The sequence below is a fragment of the Cupressus sempervirens genome, chromosome 8 (assembly GCF_028749045.1).
Source record: "Cupressus sempervirens isolate cs-2001-9-10 chromosome 8, ASM2874904v1, whole genome shotgun sequence".
Lineage (NCBI taxonomy): Eukaryota > Viridiplantae > Streptophyta > Pinopsida > Cupressales > Cupressaceae > Cupressus > Cupressus sempervirens.
Window position 1 is genome coordinate 161179940 of NC_143125.1, and position 18874 is coordinate 161198813.

At 35.5% G+C, this 18874-nt stretch overlaps 1 protein-coding gene across 1 annotated transcript in view; it reads right to left on the reverse strand.

Moving 5' to 3' along the window:
• Positions 1-17834, reverse strand: part of LOC149542061 (pre-rRNA-processing protein esf2-like) — an 80182-nt gene extending 62348 nt beyond the window's left edge. The window contains exons 1-2 of the mRNA XM_089797103.1: positions 17402-17834; positions 4939-5002 (exon numbers count right to left, since the gene is read on the reverse strand). Coding sequence (XP_089653229.1) covers positions 4939-5002; positions 17402-17642 — 305 coding nt within the window. The 5' untranslated portion in view covers positions 17643-17834. The remainder of the gene's footprint in view (positions 1-4938; positions 5003-17401) is intronic.
• Between the last annotated feature and the right edge of the window lie 1040 nt (positions 17835-18874).

The window sequence follows — 18874 nt, forward strand, 5'->3', positions numbered from 1 at the left end:
CAATTCAGCCTATTTGACACATCATCATTTAAATATCCAAGAGCGAAAGGTTTCTGACCGACTTATCAAGTTAAAGACAGAATAATAGAGGAGCAGCAAATTAAAGATAAGCAATTTTATTCATATTTAAGTGTTGAATAAGTCAGCAACTATATTAATTTGTAAAAAGCAAATTTATGTTTTAAACTTTTATGACATATATATTTACTTTGGCATTTTTGTTTGGGGAACATACTCACTATTTATTCCTCCTCGTCAATATGATAGTTTCAGGTTCCATCATGCATGAGAGTGGGGCAGCTTGTATAGTCACTATCTATAATTGGTCAAACAGACTTCAGGTGAGGTGGCTGCATTATTTTTTAATAAATGCAGGGAGTTGTCATGGTTGGAAGTTTCCAAGTTGGAGCATCATGTCAACAAGCATGAAAAGGAATCAATAATTTGATAAGCCATTTTTATTTTAAATGAAGTTGTGCTCTACTTATCTATTAAAAAGACTGGGTGGTGATATTATGTTTTTCCGTCTGTCAGTTATCACAGTCATCCATTTTGCATGATACTTGTGTGGTTGAAGAAGTGTGCCCTTATTTTCTGGAGCTTCTTTTTTCATTTTTTGGAGTGGGCATATTATTTTTGATATATCGAAAAAACATAGATAGCTTGTCTGTTGTTTGAGAATTAAAAAAATATTATCCAGAATCTACATGATATTCTTGGCTAATTGTATCCTTTTATTGCCCTCTGAAATTTTGTATTCTCTCCACTGGGAATTTAGGAGGATTATTTGTATGTAATTTGAATGGACAAGTAAAACCAGATTGCTGAAATTACTAATTAGTATTCGTTAGAGTCAAATGCACACTAGTTTGACAAGATTCTTCGTCCTTTCAGACTTTATAAATTGTCCTCTTATTGAGTTCCATCAATGCACAAGTCTCAAACTCGGCACCTGCAAATGTCTTTCTTTCCTTTTTCTTTATACAAGCGTTCCATATTAGCTTGGTTCTTATGTCAGTTCAAACAATGGCATTTGAATGGTTCTGCCAAAATTTTCAGCTTGAATCCTATTCATTTGTTAAAGTAAAACCATCTTCAATTAGAAGGCAGTGTTTCCTATCGTATTTTGGTGCGAATCTGGTGTCATTTCGTGGAACATTTTTCTTCAAATGCTTCCAATTGCACTTTTTTTTTTCTGGTTCTCTTTAGTAAATGATCATTACACTTGCATTGCCCATTCACGCCGCTGAGATGAACTTGCCACAACCAGAACTCTTGTAGTTTGATTCTGTAGTTTCAAAGCATAGTAGCAGTGTACTTAGTAGGCAATACACAGTATTAAAACTGTGTGCATTAAGCTATATATACAAACGGCCTACAGAATGATCAAATTGATAACGAATTTATTGGAGATATGCAGCACATCATTGGCCTATAACTTGATTAATTTTGGTTAAAATTTAATTGCTGTCCATGTCTCTGTCTGTAATTAAATCTCTCCACTATTTGGGGTATCTTCCCTTGTTGATAAATCTGAATGTCATATCCAGCAAATGGAAATAAAATGAAGTTAGTCTTCTACGGTTGACTGGGGCCTCCATTCATTACCTGAGTGTGATGAGACTTGGTGAAATTGTGTCTGCTGCTGTAAAAAGAGTCATTTAGAAATTTAGCAGCCAAAGCATAATTTGCAATAATCCTTTGTCCGTTCATAGTCACCTACAGAACTAATGACCAGAATATTAAAAGCATGTCTAGGCTCAGCAAAACTCCAATTTAAACCTCAATGAGACTGAACAGTTGATTTAGATCAGGTTACTGAGGCTATTACCCTTTCTTTTAATTTTGAACATATCACTGTGTTTTTGCTGTTTGAAATTGATGGGAAGTTGAGAACTGATTGTTTTTTCATAGTAAGGAAGTTGGGATTGATTTGATGAGTATTTTAGTGTTAGACAATTCAGAACAATAAAGAATCTTCAGAACATTTGATGTGTACAATGGTCAGAGTTCCCAGACTTGCCTTGACATGCCCAGACTCGGTGAGACACAAACCAGGTAGCCCTGGTCGAGTCAAGAGGACTTGGACTCAGCCGAACCTGGGATGTTACTCGCCATGTCATGGCGAGCCACTGCATGACTTGCCAAGTACCGATGACAGGACTCAGTTGGCAGACTTCAAGTTGTTTGCAAAAAAGCCATAAAAATAGATAGATAAGATAAAATTATTAATGTCCAACAAAAGACCAAACAAGGTCCATGGGACTGAGAGTTTACAACCAGACAGCTAACAACATCAGGAGCACCAAATGATGTCCAAGAAAAGCGAACAATAACAAACAACAAGAGAGAGGACAAGGTAAAGACTATGAGTCCTTCCTTGGCAAAAAGAAATCAGTCACAAAAGGATAGGACTATAAGTGGACAGGAGCCCTGAACTGTCTCTGTGAACTCGTGGAGGAGTATTGCTAATGCAAGAAACCACTGCGAGATCTGACAGATCTGGAATGACCAGCAGAACTAGTAGAACAAGCTGGCCTTTTCACACCCTGTAAAGGAGATAAGGGTGCAAAAAAGGCAGTGATAGGCTGATCAAAACTATGCTAGTGAGGAAGTAGTGACTGTAGAGTACTATCACAGAGCAGAGTGGCCTCCTGAAGATAGAGCGCTAGACACCGCTGGTCACAATAACTGAAGAGCGCTAGAATGTTTTAGGTTTTTCTTCTTCTACTTTTTCACTGCAGCCCTAAAAAGCATTTCATTTCATTGTATTGAGAAGAAGAGGGAGAAGTGTGATTAGAAGAAATAAAGAGTCCACAAGAGTGTTAGACAAATCAGAAAAAATAAAGAATCTTCAGAATATTTGATGTGTATGATGGTCAAAGTTCCCAGACTTGCCATGATGTGCCTAAACTCTGCTAGTCACAAACCAGGTAGCCCTGGCTGAGTCACGAGGACTCGGACTCCGCCAAATCTGGGATGTGACTCCCCAAGTCATGGTGAGTCACAAGTCACTTAATGACTCGCGAAGTCCTTATGACAGGACTCTGCTCACAGACTTCAATTTGTTTGCAAAAAATACATAAAAATAGAATGTTTTAGATTTTTCTTCTCTTTTTTTTCTCATTGCATCCCTAAAAAGAATTTCATTTCATTATAATAGGAAGAAGAGAGGAGTAGTGTGATTAGAAGAAAATAAGAGTTCATAGGAGTGCAACCAAGAGGAAGGAAGAGCTAAAAATCTTCAATAAATCGCATTGGGACTGCGTAATACTTGCATTTAAAGCAAATCCGATCACATTCACCAAAAAGGCACAGCAGATTGTTCGTGGAGAGGTTGAATGATCTTGTTTGTTCATTACAACCTTGCCTTAAAACGAGACAGAATTTGGACAGTAACTCCAACCCGATCATGCAGGAGGAAGTCAATCCAAAATCTAAGCAGGTCACTGAATCTACCGATCTTGTCTTTATTAATGAGGACCTTAGTAGATTGACCAAGCAGATAGAGAGGCTGAGGCTATCGCAATGGCAGAGGAAGAGGATAGAGTGCAATCAGACACAGGCACAGCTGATGTTTGTTAGAGTAGCATCTCACAAGCACAAACTATGGTTGGTCAGTCATCCAAGACCTACCTTACACACCTTTGTAGGAGGGATGCATGCTCCTCTAAGGTTGAGCCTGAGCCTGACTTGTTTTTGTTTTCACATATGTTTGGAGCATTTGGTCTCTGAATTTCATATTCCAATAGTTTTATATACATTTGACAATATTTATAATTTAATATCTAAGTTTGCTATTTCCTTAAGCTACGATTTGCATTTGTACTTATGTATCGATGTGTGTTTATGTATGTGATCAAATTAGCTTCTATTTGATGATGTTATTGTATCTTTATGCTTCTATTTCAATAATGGGCGCATGAAACAAGTTTTCAATCCTTAAAAAATTCTAAATTTCTTGGGTTTGTTCACTTTGCCGAGTTTCCGCCTAGTTATGAGTCGAGTTGGTATTGTCAAGTCCAAGTTCAGGAACTTTCAGATTTATATCATTACCCCTACCTGACATTGTAGCAAGATAGGATAAGTTGTCTATGTGTTCCTTTGACACAGTATGCAGTGAGACAGATCATGTCCTGCCATTGATTTTTTTATCTGTCTCAGGCAAAGATCTTGCCTTATGTTGCTGGCCAGGTACAAAATAAAATTAATTGGCCAGGCCACATCAGTGCCTAATCTGAGGCAATGTTGACCAAGGATAGGAGTAAGAAGGAATTTGACAGGCTGTAACTGAACTTTACCACATACCACCCAAACTTGATTTCAACACATCTAAGCACCTTGTGGTGTCACTGGATGGATTCAGTATTTACCTATAATTCTTTTCGAATCTTCAAATATTGTGTGTCAGCACATTGGTTTTAAACTTTTCATAAGTTTGAGCTCCAACCTAGCAATTATGATGATGCATACCAGATTCACTGCATATAGATTCACTGCGGTTTTAAAATAAAGAGTATTGAGCTCCAAATGTTGTGTCATTCTCACTTTATCAGATTTACCTCCTAGGGCTTGATTAGTGCAGAAGATTAACTTGAGTCATATTCCTCCAATTGACATGCTGGTTTTGTTGGTAGTCTCGACATATTCCATACGTGGCAACGAAATAGCTCGTGTACTACATTTTAGGAATCGAAGGAAGGATTTTAGATAATGAAAAATGCACTGTTAGCCTTATCTTGCTCCTACATCCTTAAAAGTGATTTAACTGAGTAGGAAAGCCTGTGCAAATCTCCATTGATCAATTTAAAGAATAAATGAGTTGCATGTAACAAAAAATGCTAGCTATCAATCTTGTAAACAGTTTTTTAAATTTATTCTGAGTGAAAGAAAATTACAAATCTCTTAAATTCCTGTTCAATGCTAGCGAAAACTAACCCTTCTGTGAATTCCTTTCCTCTGTTACCCCCTGCTCGTCTCCGACGCAATCTCACAACAGGATCTATGTTCAATAACAAACTGATCATAATTAGTTTCTTAAGCTTCTCCAGCTAGAAAAAATAGAAAATATAGCTTAAATATAAAACAATTCTTCAACAATTGTATCCAAGAGTGCCCTTCTTTAGGAAAGTAATTTGTACATCCCTGATGAGAAGAAGACTATACAGATTTAAAAAATCATATATTGTGACCTTTAATCTCCCTACCTGATCTCTTTACCTTGAAAAATTCTTTATATTCATGTTTTTCGGTGTTGCCTTATTTTGATTTATTGAGGTTTTCCGAGATTCAAAATTAAGAATATGTATGAAGTTGAGGTTTAATCAAAACCAAAAGGATATTTAACTACCTAAGGTTTGTCCAAATAAAAATATATTTCATCTAACTGGAATTTCTTCAAAACTTATTATCATACTCAAGCAAGCTCATGGTTCTCATTGTTACATTTTCTTCACTTATTGAAAGCTTAAATATAAAATAATTCTTCAACAATTGTGTCCAAGGGTGCCCTTCTTTAGGAAAGCAATTTGTACAGCCCTGATGAGAAGAAGACTATACAGATAAAAAAATCATATATTGTGACCCTTTAATCTCCCTACCTGATCTCTTTACCTTGAAAAATTCTTCATATTCATGTTTTTCGGTGTTGCCTTATTTTGATTTATTGAGGTTTTCCGAGATTCAAAATTAAGAATATGTATGAAGTTGGGATTTAATCAAAACCAAAAGGATACATAACTACCTAAGGTTTGTCCAAATAAAAATATATTTCTTCTAACTAGAATTTCTTCAAAACTTAATATCATAATCACGCAAGTTCATGGTTCTCATTGTTACATTTTCTTCACTTATTAATGAAATTTTAACTAGATTTCTAAGATTGAATATTAAGATGGTTATTCAAACTTAAGAAAATATCTTGCTACATAGGGTTTGTGATACAAAATTAGGGTTCATTGCTAAAAGGGTTTCCAAGACTCAGAACCAAGATAATTTATTATCACATTAGGGGCTATTGCTAAACACATTTCCACAGCTCAGAACAAAGATGATGTGTTATCAAATGAGGGTTTATTCAAAATTGAGAGAATGTGTGATCAGCTACACTTTGTTCAACTAAGACAATATTTATCGAACTACGAGTTACTCAGAATTTGTAATCACCCTGATATTGGCATGCTCTCGCTCTGCAGCTTATACGGTTCCTTTGAGGGTTGTCCTCTCACATTCTCAAAGCCCGTACATGGTGCTGGCTGCCCTATGTGCAAATGTGTTACATTTGTCCCTTATGTGGCCTGCTTTCTTTTTTCTCAATTTCCGTGCTTTCTCATTCTCAGTTTCTCATCCAAGTCCTGATTTGTGTTGGTTTATGTTTCCTAGCATTGTGTTTTTTCCCTTTAGACTGGGTGCCCTTTGGGTTGGGCTGCCTCGGCCCCCAACTTGGAGACACAAATAGCAATATGAAGGATTTAGAAATCATTAAAGACGATGGCAAGGAAAGTGATAAACTTATTCAAGACTTTGATGCAAAGGGGGAACAAATGCAAAACCTTCATATAAAGTCATGTTTTATGAGAAGTCGTTGCCTGTTTGCCCACCTTCGGCGTTGTTTAATGGCAACTTTTGCAGGAAACCAATTGCTAGTACTGCAGTTGAAAGAGGTGGAGCCTCAACCGATGGAAATAGATGTGGTGGAGGAGAACCCTGTGACGTTGGCAGCTCTGGAAGAAATGGAGATGGTAAGTATGCCTCTCATGGCCTGAAAATTCTTTCCCTCTCTCCTAACAAGGATATGGTTAGGGTTATTAGAACAAGGCAGTCTCGGTTGAGAAGTATAGAAAAAAAATTGTTTGCATGGACAGAGACTCTTTAACTTGCGGTAATTTTTTTGACGATTGGATTGCTAACATCTAGGGAAGGAAACAAGGTATGCATGTCAATTTTTGTAGAATGATACAAAAGGGCTTGTTTGTAGTTTTTCTCAAATCCCATAATATACAAGAGAGGGTTTTCAAAAAGAGCTTTTGGAATGTGGGTCGTTCATTGATTAGGGCTTTTTAATGGTCCTTCAAAGGAAATATTGAGTAAGTTATTATTCGCTCCTCTCCAAATTGGATTGAGTGAAAATGTGTTCAGCCTAAATTTTGGACATTCATTCCCCATGTTTTGAAACTGATAGGTTTGGCTCTACAAGTTGAGGAGTCCAAAACCACTCTCCTTTATCTTAATGCTAGGGTGCTTGTTGCCTTGGCTTCAGAGGTCAAGTTTCTAGAAATTATTTCATTAAATTTAGAGGAAGAATTTTTCTCCTGGGAGATTTCCATAATGGGAAATCTAGGTGCTTGTTTTCACTGTAAATTGAACGGGCATATTGTTAATGTTATAATTCTATCGGATAAATTATATTATATATATGAGATATATAATATATGACAAATATTATATGCAATAATTAACTTTTATATATATATATATATATATATATATATATATATATATATAAAACAATTATAATATATTGAGGGTATATTACTTGTGTTATAACTATAACTAATGTAAGCTAATATGTTAAAGAGACATGTCTCTTCAAGAGACATGCCTCTTTATTTCACATATATATTCATTCATATAGTACCTTGAAACACACATAAAAATTCCACAAGTGCTATTACAAGTTCAAATCCTATTTCACTAACATGGTATCAGAGCACGTTCAATCTTAAGGATTTTTCTTTTGATATCTATATGGTGAATAGAAGAATACTATGATGGTGATTCTATATTGAATACAGTCTCACAACATACTTCAAAGCTAACAAAAATGTTAAATACTGGTACGTGATCGAGTCGCGTTGAGAATGGAAATGATGATCTTCATCAAGCCGGTCAGGGATTACACAGATAACAGTTTGGAGACATCAAAATTCTATCGCAAGCTGAGCGAGTCTCTGAGAATGGAGAAGGTCCGGTAGCAAGTATTAGAGAACGGGTTACACAATGAGATGACACAGAGAGAGGTCAAGGAAAAGTGTGCGGAATTTACAACAAGTGAGGATGTATTCACGAACATCTAACCGCGGGGCGAAGGGGGTTCCTGCGTGCAACTATTCATCGTCCTCAGCTACTACAATTGCAATTGCCCCCATCGAACCTTCATCAGTACACAAAGGGAGAGGTAAAAGAACAGGCAAACAAAGATGGAGTGTATGATGAAACGGGTGATTAAGTTCGGGCTGAAGAAGTTTTTGGGGAAATTCATCTTGGGAGAGCTCGATTTAGAAGGGCTTGAAGACCAGGTCGGCACCGGCAGAGTTCAGCTCAATCATCTTCAATTAAATACTGAGTATTTGAATCAACAGTTGGGTGCAGCAACAATCAGTGTCAAAGAAGGATTTATTAGCAATGTATCAATCAAATTTCCTTGGAAAGTGCCAATCGACAATTGCGAGGTTGAACTGGAGGGTATTAAACTTGTTCTTAGTCCACGAACAGAGGTCAAGACTTCTGAATGTACTAATGCATGTTCTAGTTCGGAAGCATATTCAAGAAAAAATAAATAAATAAAATTCTTCAAGGCTTACTGCAGAGCATGTGAAAGACACAAAGGTACATGAAAGAGGAGTCTTCAATTATCTAGGTGTGCATGATGGAGTTCAGATGATTGTAAAGAAGGTGGAAAATTTGTTTCTGGGTCTTCGAGTTAAAATAAAGAATCTTGCTATTGCATTTGAGGAGGGAACAAAGACATCCAATACATCATTGGGATTTGAAAGCTGCTGTCAATCTCAAAGTATTTTGGTTCTTAGAATGCCAGAAATAGAATATGGAACTAGGGTGTCTGGTCATTCCTGTAAAAGTACTTATCCTCATCCAGAAGATTCCAAAGGAGTGGTAATGTTGATGCCAATTATAAAGTTTTGTGGTGCAAGAATTGATCTTTATGATGCACCACACATGGATTCACAAGCAAAAATAGTAAGGCATATTGCATCGATTTTAACAATGCATCTTCTCCTGTTAAACCTTATTCTGAAATAAAATTTGTGTCCAAAACATCTGATAGTGATGAGGAAACTAGTTCACTATATTCAGAAACTAGTGCCACGATTCAAATTGAGGATATGGACTCCTCAGTTGTTTCACCTGTTACAGGGCCAGAATCAAACTCAGAAGATAAGACTTTAGCGAATCTATTTTAGTTCAAGAAACTAGTGCAAGTGGGCTTAATAAAAAATTTTAAAAATGAAGCTGCTGGTTTGCCTGACATAGAAAGTATTGATTTCAATGCAACAAGAACCTCTATGCTTGAACCCCTAGCTTCAGAATCTGAACGTTCCTTTCCATCTCCTAGCATACCTGCTCCATCTCGACCAGCCCTGCATGTTGCTCCCAGTAGAGTGGTGGTTCCTCCAGCTGTTGACCATTTACAAGGACAAGCTTTTACAGCTCTTCAAGCTCTAAAGGGACGATTCCTTGTAAAGAAGAAAAAGAAGAACAGAAAGGAGCCTATCATATTTAATGTGAAAATAAAAATATAATTGTTCGATGGCATAAGAGTGAGAATTTTACATTGTGGGGGAAATATAATAAACAATGTTTCATTCCCACTTGAACCATCCTTATTGAGGAACTGATTCAAAAGAGGATCTAAGAAGACATTTTCAGATATGGACCTTCATGTATCAAGGATGCATAGATATGTATTCATTTTCCTCCAATATTAAACTTATCTACTCATTGTAGTCTCTCTTATTTGTACTTCTATATGTGCTATTAAGAGTCATGTACTTATTTGTACTTCTATATGTACAGCCTGAGTTGGCCTAGTGGTGGAGAACTTGTATTCTTGAAAGAGAGGTCACAAGTTCAAATCCCACTGGGGGTAGGGTATGTACACCTCGTTTGTAGTGCCAAGCACCTTTCGAAAAAGAGTACGAGGTAGTCCCATATCACTATCACCATACGTAAACCCAAAAACTATGGCATAGTCTCGTGGACTATAAAACCCCCTTTCCTTTTCCTTTTCCTTTCCTTTGTCTTTGAGGATGCCCTTGCAGGAAAGAAGATTGGAACATTAGGCATGCTACCAAATATTGTGCAGACTCAATCTTATGATATCAACTCCAGAGAAGCTGTGATTTAGGATTCACGAATTATCTGATGATTAGGTTGGATAAAGTGAGTTTCTTGAAGCAATTATCCTTGATTGAAATTATGAGATTGAGTCTGACAGTTCATTAGAGGCAACCTTGGAGAAAGAGAGGGAGCAGAAAATAATAAATGCTTCAATCAAATTTTTGATGATCTTGGTTCAAAAGGAGTAGACCTTGTTGATGGATTCTCCACTAGTCAGAAACTATAACAGCTAAAGGACTATGATTCATGGGATAAAGTCTCATGTATTTAGGCTAGAAGGCCTTATGCTATCAGGGTAACCATTGAACTAATGAAGCATGACATGACTTGCTACCAAGAGGTTAAAGGATGATAACAGATTCAAAGGAAGTCTAATACTTCATCGAAGAGAACCTTGTGCTAAGAGGTCAGAAAAGTTGATATCAAACTAAGAGGGAGAAACCTTATTCTCTGATATGGTTTATGGTGAATGTTGTGACAACACCACATGATAGTATTCGTGAAGACTTCATGCAAACTTTTGATGTCATACATGTATGAGCATGTCCCCTGTGTACATCATGAAGAAGTGACAACTTCTAAATGATTATCACTTGTATTAGGAGAAGTTGTTGTAAAGTGGCGTCCTTACAATAACTTGTAGCATGATTCATTTTTGCAAAATTGTTTCATGTAAAGGCTTTATCTTATAAATCAACAACTAGGCAGTTGATATCATTAATTTGACTATCTACAAGTTGCTTGTATAGATATATTTTCGGTACTTGGTGTATATCTTACCTTGATATTCTGATAGGCCATTACCACATTGAGTACTTGGTGGATGTCATTTAGTTGATGTTCTGATAGGCCATTACTCAGAGTATTTGGTGAATGTCATTTGATTGATATTCTGATAGGCCAATGCTCATGTTACCAAATACGATATCAAATAGTAATTGGTGAATACCATATGTTGATATTCTGATAGGCCAATACTTACATGGTATCATATTCTAGAAATCTTCTGATCAAAGATTTCCTATATGTATTATTTTTGAAATATTACCTACGGTGTAATATCTATGTGTTTTATCCTTCTTCATTAAGAGGGAGTGTTAATGTTATAATTCTGTCGGATAAATTATATTATATATATGAGATATAATATATGACAAATATTATATGTGGAATAATTAACTTATATTAAGAGTGATATATATATATATATATATATATATATATATATATATATATATATATATATATATATATATATATTACTTGTGTTATAACTATAACTAATGTAAGTTAATATGTTAAAGAGACATGTCTCTTCAAGAGACATGACTCTTTATTTCACATATATATTCATTCATATAGTAACTTGAAACACACATAAAAATTCCACAAGTGCTATTACAAGTTCAAATCCTATTTCACTAACACATATGAAGAAGAACTGCCCATCTCTTTGAAGTCTGCAAAAACCTACCTTTAAGGTGAACCCTAAATCTAAAAAATAAATTGGATTGATAGAAATTCTAAAGATTGTAATCCTCTATCGATCAAAACTCCTGCTCGAACAAAGAATGTGGTGCTCACATATTCAAACTCTACAAGTAAAGAGAATGTCATAAAAGAATTTATCAGTGTAAACAATCCCCTAGTTGAGGAAGAATTTGAGGCGGTCCCAACATCTTGGAAAAATGATAAGGTTGGTTCCCTATCCAATTGTCAAGCAAACTGTATTGAAGATGTACCTAATGTTGAGTCCTCGGTTGAGGACCCAAATCCCCCAGTAGAATTAATGCCCAGCAATTAGCCCTTGCTTCTATTGCCGAGAAAGCTGAAATGTTGGGAGGTCTAACAATGTACCCTTGAATTTAAATAGTCCTCTACCTGGGAACATGAATTCCATGAAGGAGCTCTCAATGCAACATAATGCATTGGGTGTCTCAGGTAGTGGAAAGGTTATGGATGAGGTCAGAACAACTCTATAAAGTCATCAGCAAGAACATAAAAAAGAAAAGGAAAATCATAGAAAGACAATCTCTTTCTAATGAAAGTAAAGAGAAAAGTAACAAGATTCCTAGTTGTTTTGATGGACTTTACAAGAATTCAAAAACCCACTAGTTGTTATGATGATACATTATCACAGTTGAAATGTTAGAGACTTGGAGATGCCCAAGAGGAAGTATGTGGTCAAAAAATGGCTCAATAATTTAAAGATGAAAGACATTGTTTGCCTACAAGAAATTAAGATTGTTGGGTTTCAAGCCATATTCTTCTTAAATTCCTTTGGGATCAGGCCACTGGTTTTCATTCAAATCTTGTTAGGGGTAAAGGTGGTACTGCTATTCTTGTTGGCCCTCAGTGGGCTGATAAAATTGTGGCTAATGGTGTCTCACCATGTCAAAGAGCCATTTGGATCACTTTAGAAAATAATGATAGTACCTATGGTATCTTTAATAACCATGCAATGAATGATTATAGAGAAAGGGCCAGCTTGTGAGATTGGTTATCTTTTATGACTCCCCAAGCTTACTAGTTATTCATGGGGGACTTTAATATGGTTGAGCAGAAAGAAGTCAAAAATGGGGGTAATATGCACTGTTGGAGAGACAATGAGCATTTCTTTCTGTCCAAATTTAAAAGGAGATTCAGGTTAGTCAAACCTCTACCTTTGAAGAAAGTCTCTTTCTCTGATGTCTGGTACACATGGTGTAACAACCATGATGGTCACCAAAGAGTTTACTGTCGATTAAATAGGTTCTATGCGGAAGACTCTTTTTTTGTCATTTTGTTCTCAGGGTGGGCATGCACCTATTTGTGTCTCTCCTATCTCAATTTTTTATCATACCCCTATCTCTGCCATTGTTAGCCTGGAAACGGATTGAGCAATGCCAAGTAGATCCAGGAAGGATAGTGTTTTCAAACTGAATACATCTTTGCTTTTTGAGGAAGATACTAGGGAAGCAATTAGAATGGCATCTTGGTTGAGCAAATTTTGCAATTCTGGTTTCCTCAAGCCTAGAGAAATGTGGTGCTCCCTTACTGTGGCTTGGACAAAGATGTTTCAAATTGTTGGGAAACAAAATGCAATGGACAGATCCAAGGTTGAGTCTCTGCTGCAAAATAGATTGAACCAAATTAAGAAGGAATTACAAATCAAGGGGAATAATAATTCCCCGGAAGAAAAACTTGCCCGAGTCAAAAATTTCCTAAAGAAAATTCAAGGGCAAAGAACCAGGACTAAGATGAATTGGCTAAAGGAAGTTGATAAAGGTTCTACATATTTCTTCAACATTATCAGGGCTAAACACAAGAGAGAGTGCTTAATGCAGTCAACTTGGGGGATCCATTATCTATTGAGGAGGCCTTCTTTAATTTTTACAAGGATTTACTTGCTTCAGAACATGGAGAAGATAATCAAGAAGCCCTTAAACACTACTTAAAGCTTATCCCTAAGAAAATATCAAATAGTGAGGCATGCAACTTAGGAAACCATGTTTCTTTAGAAGAAATAGAGGCTGCAATTCTTTCTCTTGCTAATGAGAAAGCTCATGGCCTTGATGGTCTTCATGTTGAGTTCTATAAACAAAATGTAGATTGGATTGGATCAGAGTTATTGGCCCTTGACGAAGATGTGTTTGATCAGGGATCTCTTGGAATAGATATTAAATGAGGTCTAATCAAGCTTCTTCCTAAGGGTGCGGATAGGATCTTCGAAAAAAATTGGAGGCCTGTCACCCTTTTAAATCTTTCATACAAAATTGTTGCTAAGGTGTTGGCTAGGAGAATTGCTGGCCTATAATAGCTTTATTTCCCCAACCCAAATTGGCTTTATTAAGAGGAGATTTATCCTTGAAAACTTGATTACTAGTTGGGAAACCATGCATTGGGCTAAAGCAGATGGGCAAAATGCAGTTATGGTCCTTTTGGATTTTAAATAAGCTTATGACAGAATTGAGTGGCCCTTCATTATGGGTATATTGCAAGCTTTTGGATTTCATCTGTACTTCTATAAATGGATCCATATTTTGTTTAAGGATTCCTCAACTATAATTGATGTTAATGGTTACTTGACTAAAGCTATCCCCATAAAAAGATCTATTAGACAGGGATGCCCTATTGCCCCAACATTATTTGTAATTGTTGTTAATGCACTTCATTATATTCTAAGATCTACTAAGCTTGAAGCCCCGGTTAAAGTCATTACTCTCCCCAACCAAGAGACACTTATCAATGCTCAATTTGCAGATGATAGAGCCTTGTTTATTAAATTGAATGAAGATAATTTTGATAATATGCTTAACAAACTCCAGTTTTCCTGTATGGCCTCTGGAGCAAAATTGGCACCACACAAATCCATTGTTCTCGGATGGCCTAATTTGGCACCTGAAAGGACACTTCATAAGGGATGGCAGTGGTCTGGACCAAACACAATTGTTAGATTAGGGATCCCTTTTGTTGTTGAGCCCTCTTCTAAAGACATGTGGTTGTGGCTCTATTCAAGATTGAGAAAAAGCACTAGAAATGGCAAACCCATCCTCTCTCTCTTGCTGGTAGGATGCAAGCTGTGCAGAAAGTTTTATACTCTCATCATATCTATTTTTCCTCTGTTTGGCCTTTTGTTGATTATCAATCTAATAAATTTGAAAAGATGAGGAGAAATTTTCTACGGTCTGATGGTTTGAGAAATAGGAAGAGGCGTTGTGTCAATTGGGAATGGTGTTGCTTCCTAGAAAAGTGGGTGGTTTGGGTATCAGAGATCTGAAAACAAATGGTATTGCTTTGGCCTCCAAATGGATCCTTTAATCTCTAACAAGCAATGAGCTTTGGAAAATCTCAATCAAAATAATATCGAAAGATCTATCATCAAGATAGGCAAATTTTGGAAGGATATTCCAATCTGTGATATTATTCTGGGGAAAATTTAATTGAACACTTTTGGCTCTCAAGTGTATAATTCCTTATAAAAGGCATGGTCCTAGGTTAGAGGACTAATCTTATCCAAGGATGCTATTGAGGGGCCTCCTACATATGCTATTTTAGATAGGTCTATCTGGTGAGGGGTGGTATTGAATGGTAAACCTCTTGCTTTGATCCAAAGCTGCTCTGCTAAAAATCATTACAAGTATGGCATTTCATTGATTAGAATATCTTGGTCGACAATTGGTTAGGGACCTGGTCTGAAATCTCCTCTAAATATGTGATTGCTCCCTCTCAGAAAAAAAACTTACTCTTTGATTTCTAAGGCTACTGGGAGTTTCTTCCCTGGTAAAACTATGAATATTGATGTCTTCTTGCAGTAGAGAAGATGGAATGATGGTACTCCTTTCTTCGCGGTATCTACTAATCAGATCTACTATATGTTAAAAGACGATCATCTTCAAAAAGGTGAACCAATGTTGGGGCCTTAACTGGTTTGATTCTAAGTGACATTTTGTTTTTGACTTCTTTTGGCATTCTCCCTGTGAACCAAGAAGATCTTGCTTTCATTGGCTCTTCTTGTTAAAGAAGCTACCTGTTGGTAATGTGTTCTCTGGAGTTTATTGCTTGTGGTATTTGCTCTGTCCCAGAAACCTTTGTAACACCTTTTTTTAATGTAAATATACCTATGGTATTTGGTGAATTTTTTTGGTTCTCCTATAGTTTGGAACAGTCGCCCAAGGCTTTCTTGGAGTGAAATTCTAGCTGGTTTTGTGGGGTCTTTTGATCTAAATTCTAATAAGTTTTGGTCTGTATTATCTTGAAATCCTATGGCTCCTCTGGAAGGATAGAAATAGAGAGATTTTTCAAAGGTGTAGGAGGCAACTTACTAGGTTTAGATGTAAACTTGTACATTTTCATATCATGTCAAAGGTAGTTGCTTCCCTAGAAATTTCCAAAGATGATTTAGGAGCATCCTGGGTGTAAGAGCAATCTCGCATCACCCAAAAAATATTTTTATTTTCAGTCTTTTCTATTTTAAAAAGGACTAGTAGACAGGGGGGGTTACTATTTCTGAGAACTTTCTATTTTTAGTAAGTTTGTCATACAAGCTTGGAATGTCCTAATTTCAGACGTGAGTATTCCTCTTGGATATATTAGCCTACCAGTTGTGGCTTAGTGTCATATCATGTGTTTTCATGGATTTATTGCAAATTTTTAGTTTGCAATTTTGGTAAATAAACTTTAGGCTCACTGTTGGAGGCCTTAGAGTGTCTGGATGAGGTCCGAAAACTCGACGGATGGGCGCTTGCGTAGATTCAAGCCTGCAGATCAGAAGCTAGGTTTCCAAAAAGTGGTTATAATAGCCAATCAGAGCAACAATTCGAGAGTTATGGTCTTTCGAAGTTGGGCTGACCAAAATGTCCAAAATAAATGTCAAAAATGTATGTGGCCGACTTTAATGTATTGTTAGGGTCTATTGGCCCTAGGTATTAAGTTTAAATGTCTAGAACCTTCCCAAGCGGCATAAAATTGCCTATTTAAGAAATGCCCTAACATTCTCTAGGACAGCGCTAGGTGGTAGTTTACAGGTTTCTCTTGCAGATTACTGTAATGAACGCGCCCATGTGGGTTAACATATTGTAATTGTGAATTTTGTAATTCCACATTTGCGGTGATAATAAAAAGTCCATATTTTGTTCTCACATTTGCTGTTGTTTTTGTTTATGTTATATGTTTATAGTATTAAGGGAAGCACCCTTCATCACATAGACAGATTTATGATTCTCATAAGAGGAGGACAATTGCTGTCCATAAAAGGGACATTATGTCATTTCAGTACTTCAATGCTCATAAGGATATATATTAAACCAGAAAGAAATTGAAGCCCTGAACCAATATATTAAAGACCTCAAAATTGATGATGAATCCTCTGCAGCTTCTGCTCATAGGTTTGATTCAGCTGATTCTAGTGTTAACAGAATTGTTGGTGAACAGTATCAACAAAGCAATTCTAATGATTCTCAATGGTTTCATCTATTCCAGAATCTTTTGATACTAAGCCTCTTTTTTTGGTAGCCAATGGCTATAGTGCACACAATGTAATTGACGCCCCGATATAAATTTCATATAAGGTGTCAAGCATGTAAATGATGTAAAGAGAAGAATAGAGTGATAGGGTACATTACAGACCCAACTCTTCGGAGAAGCTGACTTTTTTTGTACCAGCTTTACACTATTTAAAAATTAAATATATAATCACCCTCAAATAAGTAAAAACCGAAGGAAAAGCCATAAAAAGATAATGCATGAAATGCTTCGTAAGCACAGCTCAGCGAGGATTTCTTACCTTCCGGTGCCAGATAAATCCGGAGGACCTCGCCATAGTTAGAAAGGATTTGTCTAAGCTTGAGGGGTTTCATATGCGGAGGCAGGCGGCTCAAGTAACATACTCCACCTCTCTTCCCCACCTCTGCAGAAACTTTCTTTCGCTTCCTCTTCTCTGTATTTTTTGTTTGATTAAACTCCTCTCCTTGTTGGGTTATGGTTTCTTCCATTTCTTCGACAGAAAGACCTGTTTGTTCAGCCATTTGCTACGTATGCGTCGCTTCGCTTAACTTGCACCGATTGACCTCGCTATTTATGATTCTAAAGAATGTGCAATCAATTTCTAATCGCACCCAAATCCATGCAAATGACTATGAGAGGAAAACTGCTGGGTCGGAGAAATACGGTTTGTGTTATTCTTCAATTGGATCATCTCATTGTTCGCAATTTCAATTCTGTAATTCATTGTGATTTTATTAATTTTAACAACAACATCATCAGTTCAATTAAAAATTATAAAATATATTAGTTTAATCAATAAATTATAAAATATATTAGTTTAACCAATGACTTGTCAAAATTTTATATGGATTCATATTCTGATCCTGATGTACTTACTTGAATATGATAATCATTTTGTATGTAATGACTTGTCAAAATTTTATATGGATTCATATTCTGATGTACTACTTGTGAGAAATAATAATCTCATCTTTTGTAACTTTTTCTCCAAATACTTACTTTATGTATAATAGGGATGAGACTAGGTTTTCTTACTGATTTTAGTTGACCTCTTGAATCAGTTTAATAAAATATTATAGTGGCTTGCCACTTTTGCTTTAAAAAAAAAATTTAAGTATTTTTTAGGTTTTAAATTTTTTCATAAAGTTTGAACATTTTTATTATTTTTTGAAATGAATAAAAGTGATTTAACTAAAATCTTATTGGCTCTCACTAATAATAGTAAGACAAAAAATTAATTTTTGAAACCAAAAAATCACGAAAAATTTTAAAACTCTAACTTTTAGCATTAATTGTGCAATTAATATAATTGAAAATATTATAAAAAATAATGTGATTACATTTATTTTATCAATTCAAGAATTTCAGAATTTAAATTCTTTATAAAGTTTGAACATTTTTATTTTATTTTCTGGAAAACAAGAATAATATTTAATTAAAATCTTATTAGGTCTTACTAAATAGTAATGGAGATAATTTAATTTTTAAAATCAAAAATCAATGAAATTTTAAAATTCTAACTTTTTGTATTAATTGTACAATTAATATAATTATTATAAAATATATGTCACGCCACACTTTACCTTACTATTAGTCAAATTAATAATAATAAAATGTACTAACTCATAAAATTTTGATTAATCTTGTCATTAAAGCATTATCTTTTAAAAGAATTCAAATTAATAAAAACTAAATAATGTAACAAAGAATTTTAAAAACTAAAATCTAAATAATATTAGAAAGAATTTTTAAA